Source organism: Penicillium roqueforti (assembly GCF_015533775.1).
Source record: "Penicillium roqueforti strain LCP96 04111 chromosome Unknown scaffold_04, whole genome shotgun sequence".
In the NCBI taxonomy this organism is placed as follows: Eukaryota; Fungi; Ascomycota; class Eurotiomycetes; order Eurotiales; family Aspergillaceae; genus Penicillium; species Penicillium roqueforti.
Window position 1 is genome coordinate 576,691 of NW_024067568.1, and position 23,417 is coordinate 600,107.

Genomic DNA, 23,417 nt, shown 5'->3' on the forward strand with positions numbered 1-23,417 from the left:
AAGACAAAATCCACATGTAGTGAGAGAGCTGCTCCCAGGTGGTTGATTAGCGATAGAGGCTCTGCCGAGAAGTCGTCATTCCGCTCCCGCGCTCGATCGCGAGATCACGTGCGTAATCTTGCCTCTTATGGATTAGCGTTTGAATTATATAAGCATGCCGGGGAAACCATCGAAAAAGTAGTTGGTGGGCTTTTTTTGGCGTTTGGTGGGATACACTTTTATCTGAGGCAATTGAGACAATCCGGGTAATCGCTTCTCTGATTAATGTGCGTAGAAGTTGGCGATGTCTTTTTCGCTCGAGGTCAGTGTTGTTATACTGTAGTCAAATGCTGTCCCGCTGACTCAAGATGCAGCATATTGATGCTTTTCTCCCGATAACAGCGTTGAAGACGTTTGTATTGGGTGATAGACGATTTATCTTTCAAAGTCAAGGCACATTCTTCCGGGTGGTTGATGAAATCACCGGTATTGTCGCTGCTCAAATCCAAATATTCAAAAGAAACAATATTCATGGTTTCATTCCTTTGAATCAACGACCACAGGATCAAGATTCGAACCATGTCCAAATAATCGTCTGGGGTGGTCGCTCAGTGCGAGCGGTTGACCTCGTTTTGACCTCTGATCATGAAGTCACGTTGTCGGCCTCTAGTGCCGAGTTCATTGCTCCAGATTGGATCATGAGTGGGTGCGCAGCTGTTACCGGTGGCCATCACGGGGCTTTTTTTATCACCGCGAATAATGCCCTCCTGAGTCTCGAAGTGCTCGACAGCGGGATGCCTGGGCGAAATATAATATCCATATATCAACTGGCGACAAGTGTAAAGTCCATCCTTTACTCCGCCGATGTGATTGCACTGTCTTCCTCTCATGTCCTCATTGCCGCTGGTACCGTCTTCGGAGAAATCATTGTGTGGTCGTGTTTCTTGAATAAAAATGGATTACACAAAGCTAATGCAGTTGGCTCTATCCACCATTTCTTCACGGGTCATGACGGATCAATATTCGGTGTCCGCATCTCTCCTCAGATCCCGTCCTTGAATGGAGGCAAGTCTGGCAGGATACTCGCCAGCTGCAGTGATGATAGAACTGTGAGGATCTGGGATATATCAGATTGTGACCACAAGACAGCCCAAGATCCTTCCGCATACTCCACAGACGGGTTTGAATTGCGAAGCACAGGTTTTGGTCCTGTTGAGGCAGGCGAGGAGAGCGTTGGATCTGAATCATGTGTGGTCCAGGCCTTTGCTCATGCGGCTCGTATTTGGAGTGTTTATTTCAGGGCCATCAAACATAATAACCAAACTCATATGGGATTGGTTTCTCGTGGAGAGGATTGCACATGCGTTCTGTGGGACCTAAGCTGGCACTCATCATCCGCTGAGACGAATGACTATCAGCTCAGCCAGACTACTTCAATACAAACACATATTGGAAAGCACATTTGGTCTCTAGATCTTTGCAGAATTGGCTCTGAGACTGTGGTTTATACCGGAGGCGCCGATGGTGCACTGAAAAGCTTCCCCATCAAAGAAAACGACGACGAACATCTGGGCAATGGCTCTGGTGTTTCTTCCCAGCAATTACCTAGCTTGCAAGTAAAGGCGAAGAACAAGCATCCCACAGCCGATGGAACGAAAGCCTTCGCATTTGTCGCCCAAGACTGCCTTCTTCGCACCTCTACACAAGGTCAGATCCAACTTGGATATCTTACCCAGGCGGAGGAGACTGCCATTACTTGGGAGACACTATGCGAAGCACCTGACCTTGCTTCTTTTGGCGTCATGGCTGCTTTACCCCAGATAGGTCTAGCATTGATCGGTAATTTCCGAGGATTCATTCGGCTCTATAATCACGCTACGAAATCTGTCATCAGCATCACGGACGTTGGTAACAGACCCCTTGGAATATTCTTCCTTCAGACTCACTCTTCCAAAATGGATATGTTGAATTTCTCTCAAAACATTGCATTCCTTGTCTTTTACCCTACCGGAGAAGAAATAACAGTTGTCAACGTCTCAGACTGGAACAGCGATCATCCAAATGCCGAAATAACCACCTATAGCCTACCATCCTCATTTGTGGTTTGCAGTGCGGCTTTTATCTTCGATGGCCAATATTTGATTATAGGATCAAAATTCGGCGCCCTTGCAATATACAACACCTCCGAGGCCGAGCCCGTATTGGTCAACCGTCGTGTTCATGGCCGAGAGTTTGTGAATCACATCAGCGTCGTGACATCCGTTACTACGAGTGATATCACAAAATCAGACTTCGTCTTGACCTGTGGGCGAGATGGAACTTATTGTCTCCATGAATTGCAGCTTTCCGGGAATGGAAAAAATGTTGTAACGATAGAGACAGTGCACCGTACAGCATCTATCACCGGTGGGAATATTGAAGGTGCCTACTTCGATAAAACAACCGGCGATTTCATGTTGTACGGATTCAGATCTCAAGATTTCGTCCTGCGCAACGAGTCAAAGCTGACGGATATCGTATCCATTGCTTCGGGCGGCTTTCGCCGAGGCTGGGACTTTATGCCAGGAGACAAAGATAACAATGCGCTGTTCACGTGGAAGGACGGAACTTCTTTGATGACTACTCGTGTACGAGCTGGTGCTAGTACTTTGCTTCGAGCCGGAGGTCACGGACGGGAAATCAAAGCGATGGATGTCTTCAACCCCACCGATGGAGATCGGTCTCTTTTTGCGACTGGCGCAGAGGACACTACTGTTCGTATTTTTACGCCGACTTCCTCATTGGCTGCTAGTCCATGGGGTAGCTTTGAGTGTCTGCGCGTCTTGGATACACACAAGTCTGGCATCCAGCAGGTGACCTGGTCCAAGGATGGAAGATACCTATTCACTAGTGCTGCATACGAGGAGTTTTTCGTGTGGAGAGTTCGCACCATTCCTATATTCGGCGTTTCTACGAAATTGGTGGCTGCGAGTCCGAAGGACGACCCGAACTCAGATCTCCGGATACCTAGTTTCGATTTGCTGGAAGTAGAGGATGTTGACGGGGAGCAAGGTTTCCTCCTGTGCCTTGCTCTTTCCAACTCCATTTTCAAGGTAAGGGTAGTTCTTTTTTTCAAATATTACGGCCATACTAACGTCATTGCAGATCTTCCACTTTTCACCATCTAATGGGGGCAAATTTACTCTCTTGGCTCGTGGGAAATACATGACCAACTGTTTGACACAAGCCCACTTCTTGGTCACGAGCTCCTCCGTGAGCCTTATCACCGCTGCGACTGATGGCTACTTCACACTATGGGATCTAACAAGCACACTTGAACCATTTTACACTATCACACAATCCATTTTGAAGGCCAAGCACCCCTTCGAAGGCTCCTCCATCTCACCGGAAAATATCAAATGCGAAAGTCGGTATCAGATCCATTCCAACAGTATCAAGGGGATGGAGCTGGTTCCTATCTCTGACACGGCCACTGTCATTGTGGCTGGAGGTGATGATAACTCTCTCTCCGTGTCTCTCCTACGAACAAATCCATCCGACACCGGCACAAATGCACAGGTAGCTACGGTTTCTATCCCAGATGCCCACGCTGCAGCAGTTACCACAGTCAAAGTTCTCAACCAGCAAATCTCTCGTGATATTACATCAAATACAGACACCATTCAAATCACTGTGGCATCTTCTGGCAACGATCACCGAATCAAGATATGGTCAATCGCCGTGGACCCTACACAGCCTGACACGAAAGGGATTATCGTGAGATTCTTACTGGATACATATAGCTCTGTGGCTGATATATCATCAATGGGGCTTGTCCGTGGGCCTATGAATGGCCTCTTCACAGAGAACCATGCGTTTAGTCAGTTGCGATTGGTTATCTGCGGTGTGGGCATGGAGATGTTCGCTGCCGAATCGGATCGAGTCCTATCTGCATGATGCCGATTTGATGTTGAATATAGATAAGATTTCAATGTGACAATATGAACATAGATGATACCATGTGAGATTACAGACTCATTGAGAGGGATGGCGATAGCAAATCAACCGGGCAAGAGGAAAACTCTAGCGAACTACTCGGGTAACCAATAAGCAGATTAGGGCATGCATTCTAGCTACAGGACAAACCTATATTCAATATTCAGCGGAGCCATACGATTGGACAACATAGTGTCTTCGTGAATTCGTCAAACCACCCAGCTCCTCTTAAAAAATGAAAGCTTGACTATTCCAATACTAATCCATATATACCGTGCAGTTTCGGAGAGTTCGCCGTATTTTGCACCAATATGGATGAGGCGGAACGAACCCCTTTTGAGGAAATGATTCCCAAAAGGATTTAATCAAAGGGTATTGTTATAGGCACTCCAATTAAATGGTTTCAATTATTTGTCTCCGCTCTAGACTAAGACGAAAACAGCATTTCCTAAGACGGGATGACTATATAAGGAAAGAACTATGGACGTGTGAATATTTTCTTTACAACAGACTACAATAGGCATCTATTCCACATCATGAAGCATTTCATTACTATGATCGCCGTCGCTGGGCTGGCTGCTGCTGCTCCCTTGCAATCTCGCGATACGAACAGTTATTTCTTCACATTGTAAGTGATAAACTGCGTCCTTTATTCATCGCCGGTTGGGAAAGGAGCTAAGAGCACCCGCAGTGGGGATTCCTACACCATGACCAGTTTCGATATCGATGGCACGCAGCCAACTGCTAGCAATCCAATGGGGAATCCAGCACTGGGTAGGTTTTGTTCGCCCATCTGGCAAGCAGGCTTGACTGATTAAAGACAATAGGTACCGGAACAACCACCGGCGGTGTCAACTGGGTGGGATACCTGACTACCGTGAACAATGCCTCACTAGTCCTTAGTTATAACCTCGCTGTTGGGGGAGCATCTCTCGATAATTCCCTTGTGAATACCAACGTCGAAGATATGGTAACGCAAGTCGCCAGCTTCGAGACAACATATAGTCAGAAGCCTGATATTGCACCGTGGACTTCAGACAACGCAATTTTTGGATTCTGGATTGGAATTAATGAGTACGGTCCCCTGGATTCCCGCTAACAGCTAACTAACTCCAATTTACAGCATTGGTTGGGCTTGGTCAAGCAACGATGCCAGTGTTCTGATTCCAAAGATCATGGCCCAGTATAAGACTCAAGCTGAAAATATCTACGCAAATGGAGGACGGAAGTTCATCTTCCTCAATGTCCCGCCTACAAGCCGATCTCCCCAAATCGCCGATCAAGGGACAACCGTTGCAGCCGGCCACGCTAAGTGGCTCGCGGCTTTCAACACTGCCCTTCAAACAATGGTCAATGAATTCATTGAAGATAACAGTGGCGTATGTTCAAGCTGATTATATACTTTTGCACAATTAACCTGGCTGCAGACTACAACCGTTTTCTACAATACATTCACCTTCATGAGCAAGGTCCTCGACGCCCCTACAACATATGGATTCACCAATGCTAGTTGTGTCAGTGACGATGGTGCTACCTGTGTCTGGTGGAATTCCTACCACCCAGGTTATGCTTACCACAAGCTGCAGGCAGCGGATATGAAAGAGCACATGCACTCTTTCGGTGCTTGGTAGACTCTTTTGGATGATCTAGGAAGGATTGTATGTCGGACTAAGACTGGTAAGGTTCAAAGCTCAATAAATATGTATTCCTGTCTCTTTGCGAGTGAATATCGATATTTTTGACCGCGATGGTTCCTGTTCAGCTTGCAATCAACTTGCCACGCTTACTTGACTCACACATTTGGTTTTCTTATGTTCAAAACGAATGTATTCTTAGTTAATAAATATGGATTATTCACGCATATTACACTCCACTACCCCCTGCATGTCAGGAATCATAGTTAAATGCCGATCGATACTGGAAGCACCACGGGCTTGAAAGCCACCTGTGTCTGAAGAACTATTTCTTGGGGATTGGAGCGGGGTATGTACGATGGATGTACAGTGATAATTCTTCTTGGTTGAACATGGATCAGGCTTCTTCTAGTCTAAAGACTCGGGGACATTGCCTTCTTGGCTATCCGTTTCGCATGAGGTCGCCAAGAAGGACTTTTCTCAGCATGACCCATGATGTTGTGGATCCTCATTGGCATTGAAGTATTATTAGGCACTGTAATATCCGAAGCTGTTTCACGGGGCTACTGCACGGAGTACAGACACCACTTTAGTATCAGGGACTGAAAATCCATGAAACTCCGTGTCCTTTTCTGTCATCGATTTCCAATTTTCATATGGTTGTACTTATTGGGATATCCTGCAGGCTATTCGACGATATACATTAATTTAGCAATAGGAAACACCTGAGATATCCAAGTTGATCCCTGCTGTTGGTGTCATTTCGCATTCTCTCACATCACTCCTCTTCTTTTCTGGACTTAACCATTCATCCCATACAGCAAAGAGCTTGACTCGGCAATATGAGACTCGGTCAAATTGCCTTCCTCGCCGTTGTGGCTGGACCCGCAGCAGCAGTTCCTACAAAGAACCATGCAAAGAGAGCTTCGCCCTTTCAATGTGCGAGTCCATGAGTTCCAAAGATATTTCTGACAATCCATTGACCAAATTTCTCGTATAGGGTTCGGAACAAGCGAGTCCGGAGCTGAGTTTGGCGAGGACCAAATTCCTGGCGTCTATGTGAGTTGGCCAAACATGTCTTCGGAGAAGCTCCACTGATAAAAATCGGAATAGGGAACCGATTATATCTTCCCGGATGCTAGCACCATTCAAATTTTGACTGGAAAAGGAATGAACATCTTCCGGGTGGACTTCCTGATGGAACGGCTGGTACCGGACTCCATGACAGGCGGGTTTGACGATGCCTACCTTAGCAATCTGACCACGGTATGTTGTGCCGTATCTATCCCTAAGGGAACAAGCGCATACTGATCTAGTAGCAGACGGTCAAAGCCATCACCGATGCAGGATCCCACGCCGTTCTTGATCCGCACAACTATGGAAGATTGTAAATATTCCATCGAACCAACGAATGAATCGAAGCTGATGAGTGTACATAGCAACGGCGAGATCATTTCGAGCACATCCGACTTTCAGACATTCTGGAAGAACGTCGCAGGCGAATTCGCTTCTAATGAGCTGGTCATTTTCGACACAAGTTAGTACCCCAGATCTTGAGTCGTATCACAAAAAGTCTGTTAACCGCATCATGCATAGACAACGAGTACCACGACATGGACCAAGACCTCGTCCTACAGCTCAACCAGGCAGCCATTGACGGCATCCGCGAAGCAGGAGCAACAAGCCAATATATCTTCGTCGAGGGCAACTCTTGGACCGGCGCGTGGACCTGGGTCGACGTGAACGATAACCTGAAGGACCTGACCGACCCCCAAGACAAGATTGTCTATGAGATGCACCAGTACCTCGACTCGGACGGGTCAGGCACGAGCGAGATATGTGTTTCGACGACGATCGGAGAAGAGCGTGTGACGGACGCGACACAGTGGCTGAAGGATAACGGTAAGGTTGGGGTTTTAGGCGAGTTTGCCGGTGGTGTGAATGATGATTGCAAGGCGGCGATCACAGGCATGCTTGATTACCTGGGTGACAACTCGGATGTGTGGCTCGGGGCATTGTGGTGGGCTGCCGGACCTTGGTGGGGTGATTATATCTTTAGTATGGAACCTACCACTGGGGCAGCGTACACAGGCATGTTGTCGACGCTTGAGCCATATCTGGAGTAAAATCTCTGGATTGAGGCAAATGCGAACATACACACATAGTCCATATGCAGCATGTGAGTTATCGAGTTCGGTTGCTGTAATATGCGAAAGAAAGAAAGAAAGCAACTGCTTTTCGAAATGAACGTATCTTTTTCTTAAAGTATTAGAGAAAAAGACTCAAATTTCCGATGGCCATAGCTTATGTATCAGATGTCTTGTCGGGCAGCGCAAAAATGGGTAGGTTTGTCAGAGCGGGGGGGTTCCCAAATTCAGAGAAGTTTATCTGGAAATCATAAATATAGAACAAGGCATCACCATTAGTGGAATTTGCCCTGTGCAGAGACAGCGGAGTGCGAGTGGAATGGTATACAACATAGGACAGGAAGGTGGGGATACGGAGATAATGCCAAGAGAGAAATAGAGGAGCCTGGCATCTATCCCGTACATACGGTACTCCATACCCAGGCTTACGCAGTCTTGAGGCGGAGAGGGAAAAATTTGAAATGATCCACAAGGCTGATCAGAGTCGAAAGGGTGACGAGGCTCGGATTGGGGAATTGCCTGTTTTGGCCACTTGGAATGAAGATCCTGGGGCGGTCAGAACTAGATATGACGAAGTTTGATAGATTGGATCTCGTGTGTACCTACACTGTCTACGTTTTATTTAGGGGTATTTCCGACAGTGTAATCTGCCTACACTATTTAGAAAAATATAATCTTTACGGATCAAAAGCATATCCAAAATATAGTTCTTCCATCTGATCTGACTGTGTCGACTGTGGATGTAGGGATAAGCAGATGAAGGACCATTCCGCTAGACCTAAATAGGACTAGTCAAGCCCAGAAATAGAAGCAAACGTGGCCCTGGCGACGTGACCGCTCAGCCCTGATTGGCCCGCTGATCCTGCGCCTCCTTCCCTGGGAGGCTGGAGTTTCTGTTTAGTGTGAGGCTGTGCGTTCCCAGGGTTGAACGTTGTTTACGAGGTCTATTGGGGGCGGAGGGGCATTTATATTAAAGTCTTCCCTCCATCTCACCTCTCCACTTCTCATCCATCTTTCACCTCTTTCTCTATATTCCCATCTTCCATAAATACATCTTCATCATGGGAAAAGCTGGTCGTGTCGCGTGTATCTTCACGCCCTATGTCTTGACCATCGCATCATTGATCTGCATCATTTTGGTGGGATTGGGCTGCACAAAAGCCAGTTCTTCGACCTTGAATAATCTATACTTCATTCGTGTAAGTGATCAAAGATTCTACATGGTTACTGCATCCGCTAATGCCAATAATCTATAGCTCGACCTCTCGAACATAAGTGAAGGATCGGCACTTACATCAGAAATCACAGATCGCCTCAGTGCTGCCGGTATCACTGATGTCACTGCGGATGAGGTCTCGGAGACCATCGAAACACTGCAGGCTGATGCCAATATTTCTGATTTCTACGACATCGGTCTCTGGGGTTACTGCGAGGGAAATATCACCAACAGCACGGATACCGTCTCCAGCTGCACAGACCCCAAGGCCGAGTTCTACTTCAACCCGTCTACAATCCTAGGAGTGAGCGAGACCGAGCTTGAGAAGGAGATTGGCAGCGACCTGAAGAAGACCATGAAAATTTACAAGGCTGTCTCCAAGTGGATGTTCATTGCCTACCTAGTCGCGTTTATTGCCACTTGCGCCCAGGTCCTGCTTGGTATCTTCGCCATCTTCAGCCGCTGGGGCAGCTGCGTCACCACGATTGTCTCGATTGTTTCGTTCCTCTTCACCCTTGGCGCATCGCTTACCTCGACTATCATGTTCTCGATCGCAAAAAGCTCCCTCGGCACAGTCCTCGAGGTCTATGGTATCGATGTAAGCCTGGGTAAGAACATATACGCCGCCACCTGGCTCGCAGTCGCTTTCTCTCTGGGAGCCACCTTCTTCTGGATGCTCAGCACCTGCTGTTGCTCCGGCCGCTCGCCCTACGGCCACAGGGACCGCAGCCCCCGCGGCATCACCGCAGAGAAGGCCCCCTACACTTATGAGCCCATCGGTGCCGCCCACCCACCCTTCGGTTCTCAGCAGCCCCTTGTTCCCCAACACGGCTACAGCACCTCTTACCCTGCTGCCACCCACAACAACGATATCCCCATGACCCACAACAACCAGCAGTCAAGCGCCTACGAGCCATTCCGCCATGCTTAAAAGATTGGGCTTTCAATGACTGTGCACCCCTTCTGAAGCGATTTTAGATTGGCGATACCAAGGCGTTCTCGTGTTTGTTATTTTTTTTTTTTTGCATGCTTTTAATGTCCATGTCCTTTTCCTGATTCTTGATGATCATCACGCCATTTTGCATAGCGAGACTACGGTCTCTATGGGAGGGAACATCTGCATTTTTGTATATATTTTTATGATCCTTTACGAAGGAATCATTAGTATCTATTTGCCTGCAAATTGTTTCAACTACAAAATCCACTTCCAAATAACATCTGGCTTAATCCCTCTAACTTTGTAGAACCACTTAAATGCCTGATTTGACCAATCACAAACAGCTTACAATCAGAAATTTCGGAGTCCCCAATCCTACTCGTATTGACCTAGTTTGTATGTATATACATTGCAGCATGGAAATAGCTCCTCTAGCTCATGAGGCTCATTTCTTTGTGGGTCCAAATATACATAGCTCCAACACCATCGTGAAATAAGACAGACAGTGACCCTTGCGAGGGAGGTGGAGAGCGTTAGGGGGGCAAAGCTAGGATCTGCAGCGAGGCTCGAGCCCTGTTTTACTATTAGTACTGCCGATCTCTACTTCGCTATTTGCACCCGTGGACCGATGTTTGATGCTGTCAGAGGCGTTGAGTTGGGCCCCACGGGGAATTTGGCATAAGAATCCGATTGGGGGAGTTGTCTGACTTTTCACTTTACATATGAAACATGCGCAAGATTACTATTCCGTGAATTGTCGGGCTTAGTACGCAGTACTCCCTATGGAATACAATATAGGTATTATCACTAGTATTACGGAGTAGGAAAGGGGGTTTCAGGGCTTAGGTCTTCTGGTTCAATATTCAGAGTAGATAAATGATAACGTACAAAAAAAAATAAAATTATATAAGACGGTATACCATCTCATATTATGCTTCCTTCTGCTTGAATAAGGATGAAACGAAATGGTATTTGTTGTTATGCTTGCCGTTGCGCTGAGCCAGCCGCTGGCCCGTGGAAAATGGAGATACTTGGTGAATATTATAATATTCAGGGGCCAGGGTTCTTGTCTTGATCTCGGTTGTAGGTGGGGTAACGAATGACACCCTTCTCATCGGTTAGAACCCTAACTCCACCGCGACGGTTGAGTTCCTGAAGAACGTTCTGGTCTTGGCGAGCCCAGCGCTTGAACGGTGTGTCGGGGTCATCGGACCACACAGGACCTTTGGGCCATATGTTCCGAAGAGACCGGAACCAGGGTCTTCGTCGCCTTGGCTGCTCGGGCTCGGAATTATTGAGAGCGCCCAGGGCCGCAGGCGGGGCGGGCGGAGCGGGAGAGACAGAGATGCGGCGATCGTCAGTGTCATCGCCGAGTTCAATACTGGCAGTCTCATGGTGAGTACCATCTCCTTCCTGTGTCTCCTCGATTTCGTCCATGTCGGCTTCGGCCATGTCAACGTCGTTCGGATCAGGCGCGAAGCGAACGCTCTCTGCGTCGGATCGCGTTGCATCGGTTGTCTCTTCGTCATGACTGAAGAACACAGGCTTTTGATCGTCGCTGCTGGTGATATTTTGGGAGCCAATTTGTCCATTGAAAGAATCATCTGCTTCAATTTTCACAACCACTGAATCCGAGCCGGTGCTAGGATAGGAGGATGACGATGACTGCGTTGCTGTTGGCATGCAGACATCCGGAACAGGAGCATCACCAAAGGACTGAGCATGGAGGTTTGAGAATCTTCCCACAAGACTGGCCGTGAAAGAATTATTGGCCACTTCGCTTTGTATCGCTTTATCCTGGGTTACATCGCCTTGGATTGTCACTTCATTTGGAACCGGCGAATTTCTTAACTCGGTACTGGTAGGCGGAACAAACTGAGAGGCGACTATGTCAATTCCGTGGGCTGTTAGGCTTCTCTTTTTGTGGTGAGGGCGTGAGAATCTCGAGCAAAAAAAATCTTCGTAATTTAGTGTCTTCGAATTTTCAAATATATGCTCTGTAAGATAGCGCGAGTACTCCTCCAGGTATTGGATGACAAAGTCATCCCATAGGAACGATCGTTGGAGTTGGCCCTTTTGTCGTACTGCCTGCAATTTCGAACACATCTCAGTGAAGTGAGCAAAACCACCAGCGTACGGCGAATAATCATTGCAGAATTTTTCATAGACTGTCTGTGCTTCGGCGTACTCGTCAGAATTGCCGATAGAGCCTTGTCGCCGTGCTACCAACTCGACATTTGGACCGTGAGCCGCCTTTTGGCCAGTATCAACACCCTCGCAGCCCGGAGGGCGTGAATATTTAGGGCGTTTAGATGGGGACTCTCCGTGGGCAGCGACCGAGGTGGTGAATTCCATAGGCGACAATTCCGGCAACTGCGATCCTCCGTCGAGTCCTCCCGGAGAATGTTGGCTTAGTTCATGAAGTTGAGACGTGGACAGCGAGTGAGACCCGACATCAGGAAAAGATGATGGGTTGTCTGAGGGATCTAAACGGAAGATAGACGACCCACGGTGTCGTTGAACAGGTCTCGATGAATCAAGTACGTCTGGGGACGACTGAACTGTAGCCTGTGAGAGTGCATGTACGCTGCTTGTTTGAGTCTGAGTACCCAGCACATCCATTAGCGGTGGTTCGTCTTGGGATAAATCACTGTGCCCGTGGTTATCTTGCGAGCGGTAGGTATTCGGAATTCGGGACGAGGGGGATGTCTTAGTAGCTTCAGAGTATGGCTGCTGAGAGCTCGGGAGCTGAACCCCAGTTCTCTGTTCGCTTTGTTTCCCGGGATTTAGACGTGTATTATTGGCTGCAGGTGTCTCCACCACTTGGATAGTCCCCCCTGCAAATCTTGGAAGCGACGGTCCCGAGCTAGTAGGTTCCTGCTCAGGCTGGCTGCTTAACGGAAGGCTTCCACCCAGAGCGAAAGGAACATATGTTTCCATCTCTGGCTCATCGCTCTCATCGCTGCTTGATTCATCACGCATTTCAGATCTAAGTGGGATAGTTTTGGCGGGTGATTGGTCATGCTCTTGTGTTATGCTTGGGGGTTGGTCATTGACCACATCGACCGACTTTGAAGCGTTGTGCTCTTGGGGTAGGTCAGGATCATGGTCCAAAGGCAATGGACTTCTGGGTTTTGTTGTTACTTCCTCGGGAGATGGAGAACATTGTTGCTCTGCTGTTCTAGTATCGTTTCTTGATGAGACAATATCCCCCGGTCCTGGCTGAGGAGCACTGCAAGACCCGTTCACCATGTCTACATCCCCATTTTTTATAGACTGATCAACGCTATATTGAGTGCCAGTTGGCGGAGAAGCTCCTCTGATAGGCCGTATGTATCTTGGGGGAGAAGCGGTGTCCCGTGGAAGAACATCTCGAGCAGGGGCCCTATCGGGGGACGGAGACCATGGTATGGGAGATGTAGAGGGCTCTTGCGGTGTAGAGGTAAGCGCACGTTCAGATAGTCGCTCTTCTGCTTCTGCTTCTTCTGCCAAATGTTGTCTTCTTCGTGCAATATTGTTCCACTGCGTCAAAAGACGAGGCGGTACATGGCATAGAGGTGTAGATATACCGGGGTCCTGAGGGATCCATTTGAGCCCTTCCAAAAGTTCTGCTTGGTCTTTTGGAATATGAACTTCGCTCAGAGGTATTTTCATCATTCCATCCCATGGACTTGTTGCGGACGGGCACCCGATGTCTGTCTTGGTGTTTACGATCTGTACCCTAGGAGGCGATTGCATGAGCTTGTTTTGTACTCGCTCGGATTTATTTGGCGGAATCACCTCACCAGCATCAATGCGCTGTCGCTTTTTGGAGGGTGGTGTATTTGAACTTTGCCGGCCCTGCGAGCTCAGGCCATCATTGTGAATTAGCACATCTGTACTACCACGATGTCTTTTTTTTGACGGCTGAATGTCCCCCATTCCAACATTGCGAGCCGGGCCATGATCATCCGACTCATTGGGAGGTTGTGTGCCCGTACACTCCGCTATAAAGTCTACCACTTCTTTTTCAATATCTGCGTAAGATTGATTGGTAACATATTCACTAGAGCGCGTCGAATTAGCAATGTTGCTATCAAGTCTCCGAAACGAGGGTTCTATTTCGGTGAAAGGTCTGCCAATTTCTGGTGCCACTGACATTCCTGTATTTGGCAAGGGAGAATGCCTGCTTTCACTTTCACCAAGAGGTAGTCCGTGGGCCTCGAGCACCTCTCTAGTGGCTGCGTAATTTGTTTGAATTGGATGAGAAGGAGCGAGCAATCCTAGAAGATCTGATGACCCGTTGAGGGAAACACGACTGGTCATTGCATTACTCTTCGGTGCGCCATGGCGCATATTAGACGGGGGTTGGGAGAAGAGCAACTGTGATGCCATATTGGTTTGAGAATGATTGAGCGGCATAGTTCGATCACGCTGAGAAGCAAATGGGTCGGTCAATCTAGCATTTGTTTGATCGTTGGAGCTAGCATGCCCTCGCGTCTTTTGGATTTTGTCGCATGCCATAGTCATCAGGGCTCTAAGAGCCGTTGTTTTCTTGAGCTTTGGTTTCGGTACATCCCCTCTCGGAACCGCATTCGGGTGGATAGTAAACCGTTTAATTTGGAGGCAGACATCCGGGGCAGGTGCTGAGTACGTTAAAATGAGCTTGATGTCGAAAAGTTCAACTAGGTGCCTAGGGCCTCCTTTAAGCGACGGTGGACAGGGTGATGTTGCTCCCTGTACGTCCGGCGAGTCTTGTAAAATAATCGCATCAATCTGGTTCTTTGAATCTGTAAATGTGGCGCAATGACTCTTCTCTCCTTCTCCCCACTAACAGACGAAAGACATATAGTTAGCAACAACTCTTTCCTTTTTTTCGCATTCGCTCGGGGTATTTTACCGATACAACAACGGCTGTCTTGAGTGTCGGCTTGCAGAAACTGAAGCTGAGACATCCGTCGATATCTTCCACCTGGACTTCATCTTGATCATTTTGACCGATATAAAATGAGAGACATTGGTCGGCCAAAGCCGCGATCCAGGGACTTACTGGATTCATCGTGCGAATCCAGCCTTGTAGTCAATGTTGTACACAGCATATATGTCATAGCTGGTAAGAGTAGACAGTGGGCATGGGATGTTTGTAGCCCCGGAGTTTGTAGAAAAAGAGCGAAGGTCGTCAAAAAAACCCACCACTCAACCGCGTCTTATCGATTGTGACCTGCCAAGACCGACCTCGGGAGGTCGGGACGCGCCTAGCTTACTCAGCACCAACACGTCATTCAACGTGCGGAGGGCAAAGGGACCTATTCTTTTTTTTTTTTTTTGAAAGAAGTTTCTTTGATCCGATCAGTCTGACAGACGCTCTTATCGACCCTCGATACTCTTTTTTCTGCCAAACTCGCTAAACTCGCCAAACCTGAGACCTTCCCGCAGTTCTGCCCGAATGGTCGGCTATAAAGGTGCCTAGATCCTGTGCGGAGATGATCTGAGACCTTTCTGCCTAACTTGGCGATGGATTCTCAGCACTCCCAGGACTCACAAAGTCCATCGGCGTCTTCCAATTCGCTTCCTCTTGAGCGACGCGGATCACGCAGCTCTATGGCCACGACTCAGACCGAGCGAGAATCGATGAATGCAGCTCTGGATAACTACCATAATGCAGCGTATCAGTCCGAGTCCCTCACTCTCTTCAACGATTTTACTAGTCCGCCAGCCCCGGCTGCCATATCGGATGAGAAAAGACTGTCTGACGAATTACAAGGTGGACTAAGCGGTCTGTATAGTCGCTTTAGGACTTCCGTCGGAGGGGTGAGGGATATTGTCAGCGGTGGCGGAAAAACTGCAGACAAAAATCCGACAGAGACTCCTGCAGTCAAAAGTCTTGTTTCGGAGAATTCGCTGGCAAACCCAGTCTCGGACGTGGCTACAAGCTCCGCTGATTATCTGCCATCACAGCCCAACTCGTCACAAGGATCAAGGCTACACTCGCCTGTTGTGCCAGACTTCCACACTTATCAAGAACCTGTGCAACAAGCAAATATAGGAAAGAGATCAAGAATATCCTCGAAAAATGGCAGCATATCTTCCAAGGCCTCCGTGTCACCATCCCTTGGAATCAAGCCCAGTATCGCACCGTTAACGAAAGCCACCGGTAGCGCCATTGTGGCAGACCCTGCAGTCACTCAACTTCATGTGAACGTAGTCGGGAAAGCTGACTGCTCAAGAAGCAGCTCCATTAATGGTCCCTTCCAGGGAATCCATAATGCAGGATCGACAAGTATCGGTAGCAAGGAAGGCTCTATGGATCTTCCCATGAGTCAAACATCCTCTTCATTGAGTCAGAACCTTTCTAATTCACCAGTTTTGTCTGCAAAGATGCATGAAAGCCATCATGAGGAATTCAACCTCACAGACTCAGCAACATATACTCCTGACAACCAGTCTCGGAAGTCCGTCTCTACTCTAGATCAACAAAAGCTGCCTGAACACTCGTCTCAATCAGCTAACATGCGAGATACCAAGCAATCTGAGCCAGTTCAGGATCATGCATCTCAGCATCCGGCAGAAAGATCAAAATCAAGAGCATCTTTCCCTTCTGAAGAGCCGAAAGCTTCGGTTTCTACGTCAAATAGTTTATCAAAACTTTCCTCTCACGACTCAGTACCGTACAATGCTGAAAAACTCCCAACCAACATGGAGACAACCATTCCTCGTGACAGCTCTAACTCCAATGAGCCTGCAAAGGTCACAGCTCCCGGTAGATCCAATGAGGAGTCAACGCCCTCAATCCGAGCAGCGCGGCTGCCTGGCTACGTGATTTCACGGGCCTCCACGGCCGAGACGACCACAACGGTCTCCTCATTGCCGCCTTTGAAGACTGATTTCGATCGGGCTACTAGCCAAGCCAGGCGTCAACCTCCCGCCGGGGGCGACGGTGTTTTATCGCAGCTAAGAAGTAAACTACTTAGCAGGGATTTTTGGATGCGGGATGAGAATGCCAAAGACTGCTTTCATTGCGGAGAACCTTTCACAACATTTCGCAGAAAGCACCACTGTCGAACTTGTGGTCAAATCTTTGATTCGAAATGCACTCTGCTCATTTCGGGAACACGGTTCGGACAGCCTGGTAATATTCGGGTTTGCAAACCCTGCGAGAAGATGATCAATGCGCACGATGATGATTCATCTGAATTCTCCGACAGCGAGCAGAGCCCCATAGTGGCCAATCCTCGGGTTTCTGAACTCACCTGGACCAGTCCTGGACGAGCATCTGCGGATGACGATGATTCATCTTCGGTTGTGTCTCAATCAATCGATCACGTTCTGAGAACCCCGACGATGGCTATACCGGCCACACGACGTGCTGGAGAGGGACATAACCGCCGCTCGGCAATTCTTGAAATTGATTCTGATCGCCCTTTAACACGACCTACCTCTTCGCGCTCTCTGCGGTCTTCGCTGGGTGGAAGACCACACTCCCTCAGTCACAAACGTCACCACTCTCGTCAGCAATATATTCGGGGCTTTAAGCCATATCATGAAGACCGAGCCCCCTTCCAACGCCGACATGCAGATGACATAGACGCTGAATCTCGACTCCCTGCCTTTCATAAAGATAATATCATTGACCCTGACCTTGCTCAATATCTCTCGGATGATGCATCCAGTGGCGATGAGCAACCTAGCCTCCTGTCTGCGGTCTCTGAGGGCACTCTGTCTAAAAGTGGGGGTGAAAATGAGAAAGCATCATTTGGTGGGCTTCTCGCTGCCATGAAAAAGGGTAGATCTGCTTTTGGAGACCGAAGTACTCCCAGTACGAATCGAGACGCAGACGAAGCCAGTATCACGAGTTCAAGAGCCGTGAATCTCCCTCGTTTTTCTCGACGTCGAAACTTGAGCGTTACTAGCAGTTATCAGCCGCGTCATTCACCCAGGACATCTAAGGACAATATGCCCCCTCATGACAACTCAGCACCAGTCATATCTTTACCCGAGAATGTAAAGCAGGGTGGGTTCAAGATGACTCGAAGTTCATCAATGAGAGGCATTGATGCGCCACCTGTGGAATTGAACAAAGCGAGTCTGGAACACGTACGAAAGCTTCTCCATCAACTGCTTGTAGAGTCTGCTGTGCCAAATTGCGACAGCTGGGAAAACGCTTTGATGCCAATACTGTTGAAGGCAGCAGATGAGGTTGATCCAGATGTCCAAAAAGGAGATGATATGGACATTCGACACTACGTCAAATTGAAGAAGATTCCGGGCGGCCGACCTGGTGACACTTCTTATGTATCAGGACTCGTTTTCACCAAAAATTTGGCCCTGAAAGGCATGTCACGGAACATTTCACGTCCAAACATTTTGATCATCACATTTCCTCTTGAATATGCTCGTCAACAACAACATTTTATGAGTCTCGAACCTGTCATTCGACAAGAGCGTGAGTTTCTAGAAAACTTGGTCAGTCGGATCGCAGCATTGCGTCCAAACTTGCTTTTGGTCGAGAAAACTGTTTCTGGCCTGGCTCTTGGCCTCCTCGAGCAAGCTGGGATTGCCACTGCATACAACGTGAAGCCATCTGTTCTAGAGGCTGTGTCGAGATGTACACAGACTAGGATTATGACATCTATGGATAAGCTCTTGACGACCACATTGCATAGTGAATGCAGCAGTTTCGACGTGAAAACCTACGTTCATAATGGTCGGAAGAAAACATATATGTACATTTCCGGGTGTCCGAAAGAGCTCGGGTGTACCATTATCCTGCGTGGAGGGGATGATCAAGTCCTCGGGAATGTGAAAAGCATCACTGAGTTCATGGTCTATGTTGTGTACAACCTCCGTCTAGAAACAAATCTTATGCGAGATGAATTCGGCAGGATATCAACCTCGCCGACAGAAGAATCAGCAGTTGGGCACGACAAAGACAATAAATTCAATCCGCAGATTACCACTCACGAAGGCAACGCACATCTAGTCGACCTATCTAATGCTCAGCAGGGAGCCAACGAGAAACGTGGTGATATCTCTGATAGCCAAATTCTTGTTGATGCCGATGCTGCAAAAGTTCCTGACAACATCCCAATGCCGACATACTATAACGATATGGTTAAGGATTACGAGACAAAGATTTTGTCGGCCTCTCCTTTCGTAAAATTCGAGGCTCCGTATCTCCTAACGCGTGCGCGCGAAATGGAACGCAGGCTTTCGTATTTGAAGTCTCTTCGTGATCAAGACCGCAATTCTAACCAGATCACCGATGAAAAGGTCAAACCGCAAAAGTTTGTCCTCATCACCCCGGAAATGGTCCATCAATCACCGCAAGATGCGCCAGCAAAAGTCAAGGAAGTATTGCATGCTGCGCATGAAGCCGAGTACGACCGGGCTCTTTATCACCATCAAACTCAAAAGCGCCAATGGGAAGCCTATGTGGCGGGGAATTCCAACATGTTTGATCCTTATGCGCATCAGAATTTGGTCATTCTCTACAGTGTTGTGTGTACAACAACATCAGTCCCCTGCTCAGGGCCAGATACCTTTGCCTTGGAGTTCTATAATGAGCATGGAGATGACACAATCTTCGAGTCAGATCTCACAATTGGGCAGTATGTAGAGGACCTTTGTCACACAGCAAATTCCGTATGTACCGTCAACGGCTGCGAGAAACGCATGTTCGAACACCACCGCCAGTACGTACATGGCGAGGCTCAGATCAGTGTCCTGGTCCAGCCTTATCCTTCTAAGCTCCGTGGGCTCCATAATGCCGTGCTGATGTGGAGCTGTTGCAAAATTTGCGGCAATGAAACTCAAGTTATGCCTATGTCCCCGAGCACATGGAAATATTCATTCGGAAAATATCTGGAGCTGTGTTTCTGGGGCAGACACTTGCTTGCTCGTACTGGAGGTTGCTCTCATGATTTGCGGCGGGATTATCTCCACTATTTTGGCTACAGGGATCTTGCTTTGCGGGTCCAATATGACCCTATTCGTCTTCTGGAGATTATCGTTCCACGGCCTCGTGTCACTTGGAAGGTGGACAACGATCTGAGGCTGAGGAACGAAGTATATTTGCGTACCGAGCAACGTCTCAACAAATTCATGATCTCTGTTCAAGACCGACTGAAAGGCATCAATGCCGAGAGTGTTGTTCCCGAGCTACTGGAGAGCTGCAAGACGAAAATCGAAACTTTGATCAAGAAGAGTCATGAAGACCATAGCTCTTTGGTCCGGCACTTACAAGACAAATACACAAGTTCTCGCTATTGGGAGATCATACCGCTGAATGAGGTCCTCCGTGCAGTTCAAGAAAAGGTTGTCGAATGGGACACGATATTTGCCGATTTCGAGATGAACTTTTTCCCATCTGAGAAGGATATCAAGCATATGGCAACACTGCAACTCAAAAAGATCTTCCTCGACAAAGATGCAACATCGGTTTCTACAGATGATGCCCTCGAAACTCCCACGGATGTTGAAGATGAGAACGACCAGGAAGATGACAGGCCACGGATGATGCGACGTATGACACTTTCACCGGAGAAGGCACAGGATGTACTGGTCTCCGTTGTCGAGGAGCACACTGGCAAAAAGCACCGCGAGGACCTCGAAGAAGTCGAGTTGCACTCGCCTCCAGCGTCGGCTGAGGAAGCAACTTTATCAGTCGATGCAATTGGTGGGACGAGGTCTTCTCCCCAGGATGAGGCTGTCTCACAAGAAGTACGACATCTCGACTTGGCTGTTCCTGTCGGCCATGCTAGCATTTCGAATCAATCTCCTATAAACACCGATCTCCCTGTGATGATTTCCGGCGACGGATCATCGGAATTATCACCACCGGAAAGCTCTAGGATTCCCGATCAAGGAACCAAGAATGGAACCGAAGACAGCGTATCTCCTGACATAGCAAATACCCCAGTACGTCGGCCTTCAGCAATACCGAGGCCTACCGAGCTAGCCTTTCGACGCACCGGTAAGATACGGTCTCCTCCGCTTTTGCGTACTCAGTCTCAGCCAGCTGCGAATCTACCACGATCATCTCACAGCATTCAACTTCCGGGGTTGAAACTAGCGTTCGCCAACCCATCCGATCCGGAAACCCCTGCAGTGCAATCACCAACAAAGTCATCGGATAGAAAGCTGAGCGATCGTTTAGGCTTAAGTTCCCTCAAGAGTGCCCGATTTGCCGCGGGTCAGTCGCTTATTCCACGGTCAAGGGGAATATCGCAGGTTTCTCACCTCGCCAGGCATTTTGAGCAATTGAGTCGTGAATTCGAGAAAGAGAGACAGCGCGAAAGACGTCAACGCACTGCCAAGGGCACTCAGTCCCGAGCATTCCCATTGGCGTCCTCGAAGCCCATCGTGGAGGTCTATCGAAATGTACGAGAGGCTGTTGAAGAACGCGAACCGCCGGTTGATAGTGATGAATATCTGCCCTCGGCTCCCCGGATCCCAATGGATGACATGAGTCGCAAGAGTGATGAACTTACGCATGATCATAAAACTCATAATGAGCCCTCTCTGGCAAGCGAGTCTCCCGCAGAGCCTATGAAAGTAGACAGTGCACTCTGTCCTGACGACGAACTCTTGTCTGGCGACGAAGCAGATGATCACCAAAGTGATGAGGATCAAAACATAGTTGAAGATCTCCATCCAGTAGATTCACATGAAGAGACCAAACAGTCACCAGAGGATGATTCAATTGATTTCAAAGAACTCCCTAAACATGAGCGTACCACGCTTCTGAAAATGCTGACAAACTTCTGGTCTGAACGTTCTGCAAGTGGTTGGGCGTCTCTTGACTATCCACTCAGTGTCATGGATCATGTCTTTGCTGATTGCAATATTATTGTTCGCGAGGATGAACCAAGCTCTTTGGTAGCCTTCGCTTTGGACTCTTCCGATTACAAAGAAAAACTTTCAACCATTCAACAGCGGTTTGACGAGACGGAAGAACAAAAACCAGATGCCGGAGACGACATCGAGGCTGCGAAGGAAGCACAGGTCGAACATGCTCTCTTGCGACCTACGGGCACACACCTAAAGTATCAATTCCAAGAAGGTCAGGCCAAGATGCTGTGCAAAGTGTTCTACGCCGAGCAGTTTGATGCTCTGCGTAAAAAGTGTGGTGTGGCAGATCGAATCGTCGAGTCATTGTCTCGGTGTGCAAAGTGGGACTCAAAGGGTGGCAAGACAAAATCGTTGTTCCTAAAGACCCTTGATGACCGTTTCATTCTCAAGTCTCTCTCAACGATTGAGACGCAGGCTTTCCTCAAATTCGCCCCGGCGTATTTCCAAATCATGTCCGAAGCCCTGTTTCATGAACTCCCTTCCGCAATCGCTAAGATGTTCGGCTTTTACCAAGTCATTATCAAGAACCCAGTCACTGGAACCGAGTTCAATTGGTTCTTGTTGTTAATGGAGAACTTGTTCTATGACCGTGTCCCTACGCGCATATTCGATTTGAAGGGCTCAATGCGAAACCGCAAAGTAGAGAGTACCGGTGAACGGGACGAGGTCCTCTTGGACGAAAACATGGTGGATTTCATCTATGAAACCCCTCTCTTTGCCCGCGAGCATTCAAAGAAACTTCTTGGCCAAAGTGTATGGAATGACACACTCTTTTTGGGTCGTCAAGACGTCATGGACTACTCACTCATGATCGCCATCGATGAAAGCCGCAATGAACTGGTGGTAGGGATCATTGACTGCATTCGCACCTACACCTGGGACAAAAAGCTCGAGTCCTGGATCAAGGACAAAGGATTTGCTGGCGGTGGGCGAAATCGACCGACGGTCACAAGTCCTAGAGAATATAAGGGTCGTTTCCGTGAGGCAATGGCTAGATATGTGCTTCAAGCTCCAAGGTTAGTTGATATATATTCCCTCGGGTGTGCGACTGAATACTAACGAGTTTAGCTGCTGGCATCAATTCCCATCAAATGCGATGTACCGCTATGAGAACCAGAACACTGAAGTTGAGACTGTTGATGGGAACGGGTTTGTGGAAGACACTGGTTACTGATAGCTTCTTAGACAGTCTTCGTTTTGATCTGCGCCCATGAACTGCTTACATTAATGATTTATGACCTGACGAATTTTCATGAGACGGAGTGCAGGGTGATGTTTCATGTGTTGGGAATTTCTTGTCATCATGCCTTAACATTGCCTCTAGACATTCATTTCATACCAACATTCTCATAGCCAGTCCCGAATCTTTTTGCCTACTCAATATGCCTCTCTTCATATTTGTGTTGTGAAAAGCAGCACCCTGCAAGCCCTGTCACTCTTGATCTCCTGCTTTCCAGTGCGATCTCGGGTTACCCTAATATTAGAACTTTAGCAAACTGCCGGGCCGACTGGTTTCTAGATGTGCAAGCGGATAAGCCATGAGAAGTCATATTTATGAGATCTTGTTTTATGCCACCAATTAATTCGAGTTCTCATCGGTTTGGGGAGAAGTAGGAAGTTATATTGTTGCCCAACTTCCAAAGCGTTCAGCATAAGTAGTCTATATATTTTGAAAAAGGCAAAGAAATCCGTTAATTAAA

General features: G+C 48.1%; 7 protein-coding genes across 7 annotated transcripts; 5 read left to right on the forward strand and 2 right to left on the reverse strand.

Moving 5' to 3' along the window:
* Positions 1-283: 283 nt before the first annotated feature.
* Positions 284-3,915, forward strand: LCP9604111_3051 (tRNA (34-2'-O)-methyltransferase regulator RTT10; the record flags this gene model as incomplete). The annotated part of the gene is made up of 3 exons (XM_039070597.1): positions 284-301; positions 354-3,071; positions 3,124-3,915. 3 exons carry the CDS (start codon positions 284-286, stop codon positions 3,913-3,915), a joined length of 3,528 nt encoding a protein of 1,175 aa, XP_038931006.1.
* Positions 3,916-4,490: 575 nt separating this feature from the next.
* On the forward strand, positions 4,491-5,585 carry LCP9604111_3052 (SGNH/GDSL hydrolase family protein; the record flags this gene model as incomplete). The annotated part of the gene is made up of 5 exons (XM_039070598.1): positions 4,491-4,582; positions 4,646-4,728; positions 4,782-5,028; positions 5,078-5,333; positions 5,382-5,585. 5 exons carry the CDS (start codon positions 4,491-4,493, stop codon positions 5,583-5,585), a joined length of 882 nt encoding a protein of 293 aa, XP_038931007.1.
* Positions 5,586-6,430: 845 nt separating this feature from the next.
* LCP9604111_3053 (glycoside hydrolase family 5 protein) lies at positions 6,431-7,714 on the forward strand (the record flags this gene model as incomplete). Its single annotated transcript, XM_039070599.1, has 6 exons — positions 6,431-6,527; positions 6,589-6,647; positions 6,702-6,854; positions 6,911-6,975; positions 7,028-7,125; positions 7,185-7,714. The coding sequence occupies 6 exons, from the start codon at positions 6,431-6,433 to the stop codon at positions 7,712-7,714; spliced, it is 1,002 nt and encodes a 333-aa protein (XP_038931008.1).
* A 1,082-nt stretch (positions 7,715-8,796) lies between these two features.
* On the forward strand, positions 8,797-9,882 carry LCP9604111_3054 (SUR7/PalI family protein; the record flags this gene model as incomplete). Its single annotated transcript, XM_039070600.1, has 2 exons — positions 8,797-8,934; positions 8,992-9,882. The coding sequence occupies 2 exons, from the start codon at positions 8,797-8,799 to the stop codon at positions 9,880-9,882; spliced, it is 1,029 nt and encodes a 342-aa protein (XP_038931009.1).
* A 1,056-nt stretch (positions 9,883-10,938) lies between these two features.
* Positions 10,939-12,870, reverse strand: LCP9604111_3055 (uncharacterized protein; the record flags this gene model as incomplete). The annotated part of the gene is made up of 1 exon (XM_039070601.1): positions 10,939-12,870. One exon carries the CDS (start codon positions 12,868-12,870, stop codon positions 10,939-10,941), a length of 1,932 nt encoding a protein of 643 aa, XP_038931010.1.
* A 725-nt stretch (positions 12,871-13,595) lies between these two features.
* LCP9604111_3056 (uncharacterized protein) lies at positions 13,596-14,926 on the reverse strand (the record flags this gene model as incomplete). The annotated part of the gene is made up of 4 exons (XM_039070602.1): positions 13,596-13,609; positions 13,674-13,933; positions 14,027-14,697; positions 14,768-14,926. The coding sequence occupies 4 exons, from the start codon at positions 14,924-14,926 to the stop codon at positions 13,596-13,598; spliced, it is 1,104 nt and encodes a 367-aa protein (XP_038931011.1).
* A 455-nt stretch (positions 14,927-15,381) lies between these two features.
* Positions 15,382-22,891, forward strand: LCP9604111_3057 (1-phosphatidylinositol-3-phosphate 5-kinase FAB1; the record flags this gene model as incomplete). The annotated part of the gene is made up of 2 exons (XM_039070603.1): positions 15,382-22,733; positions 22,786-22,891. 2 exons carry the CDS (start codon positions 15,382-15,384, stop codon positions 22,889-22,891), a joined length of 7,458 nt encoding a protein of 2,485 aa, XP_038931012.1.
* Between the last annotated feature and the right edge of the window lie 526 nt (positions 22,892-23,417).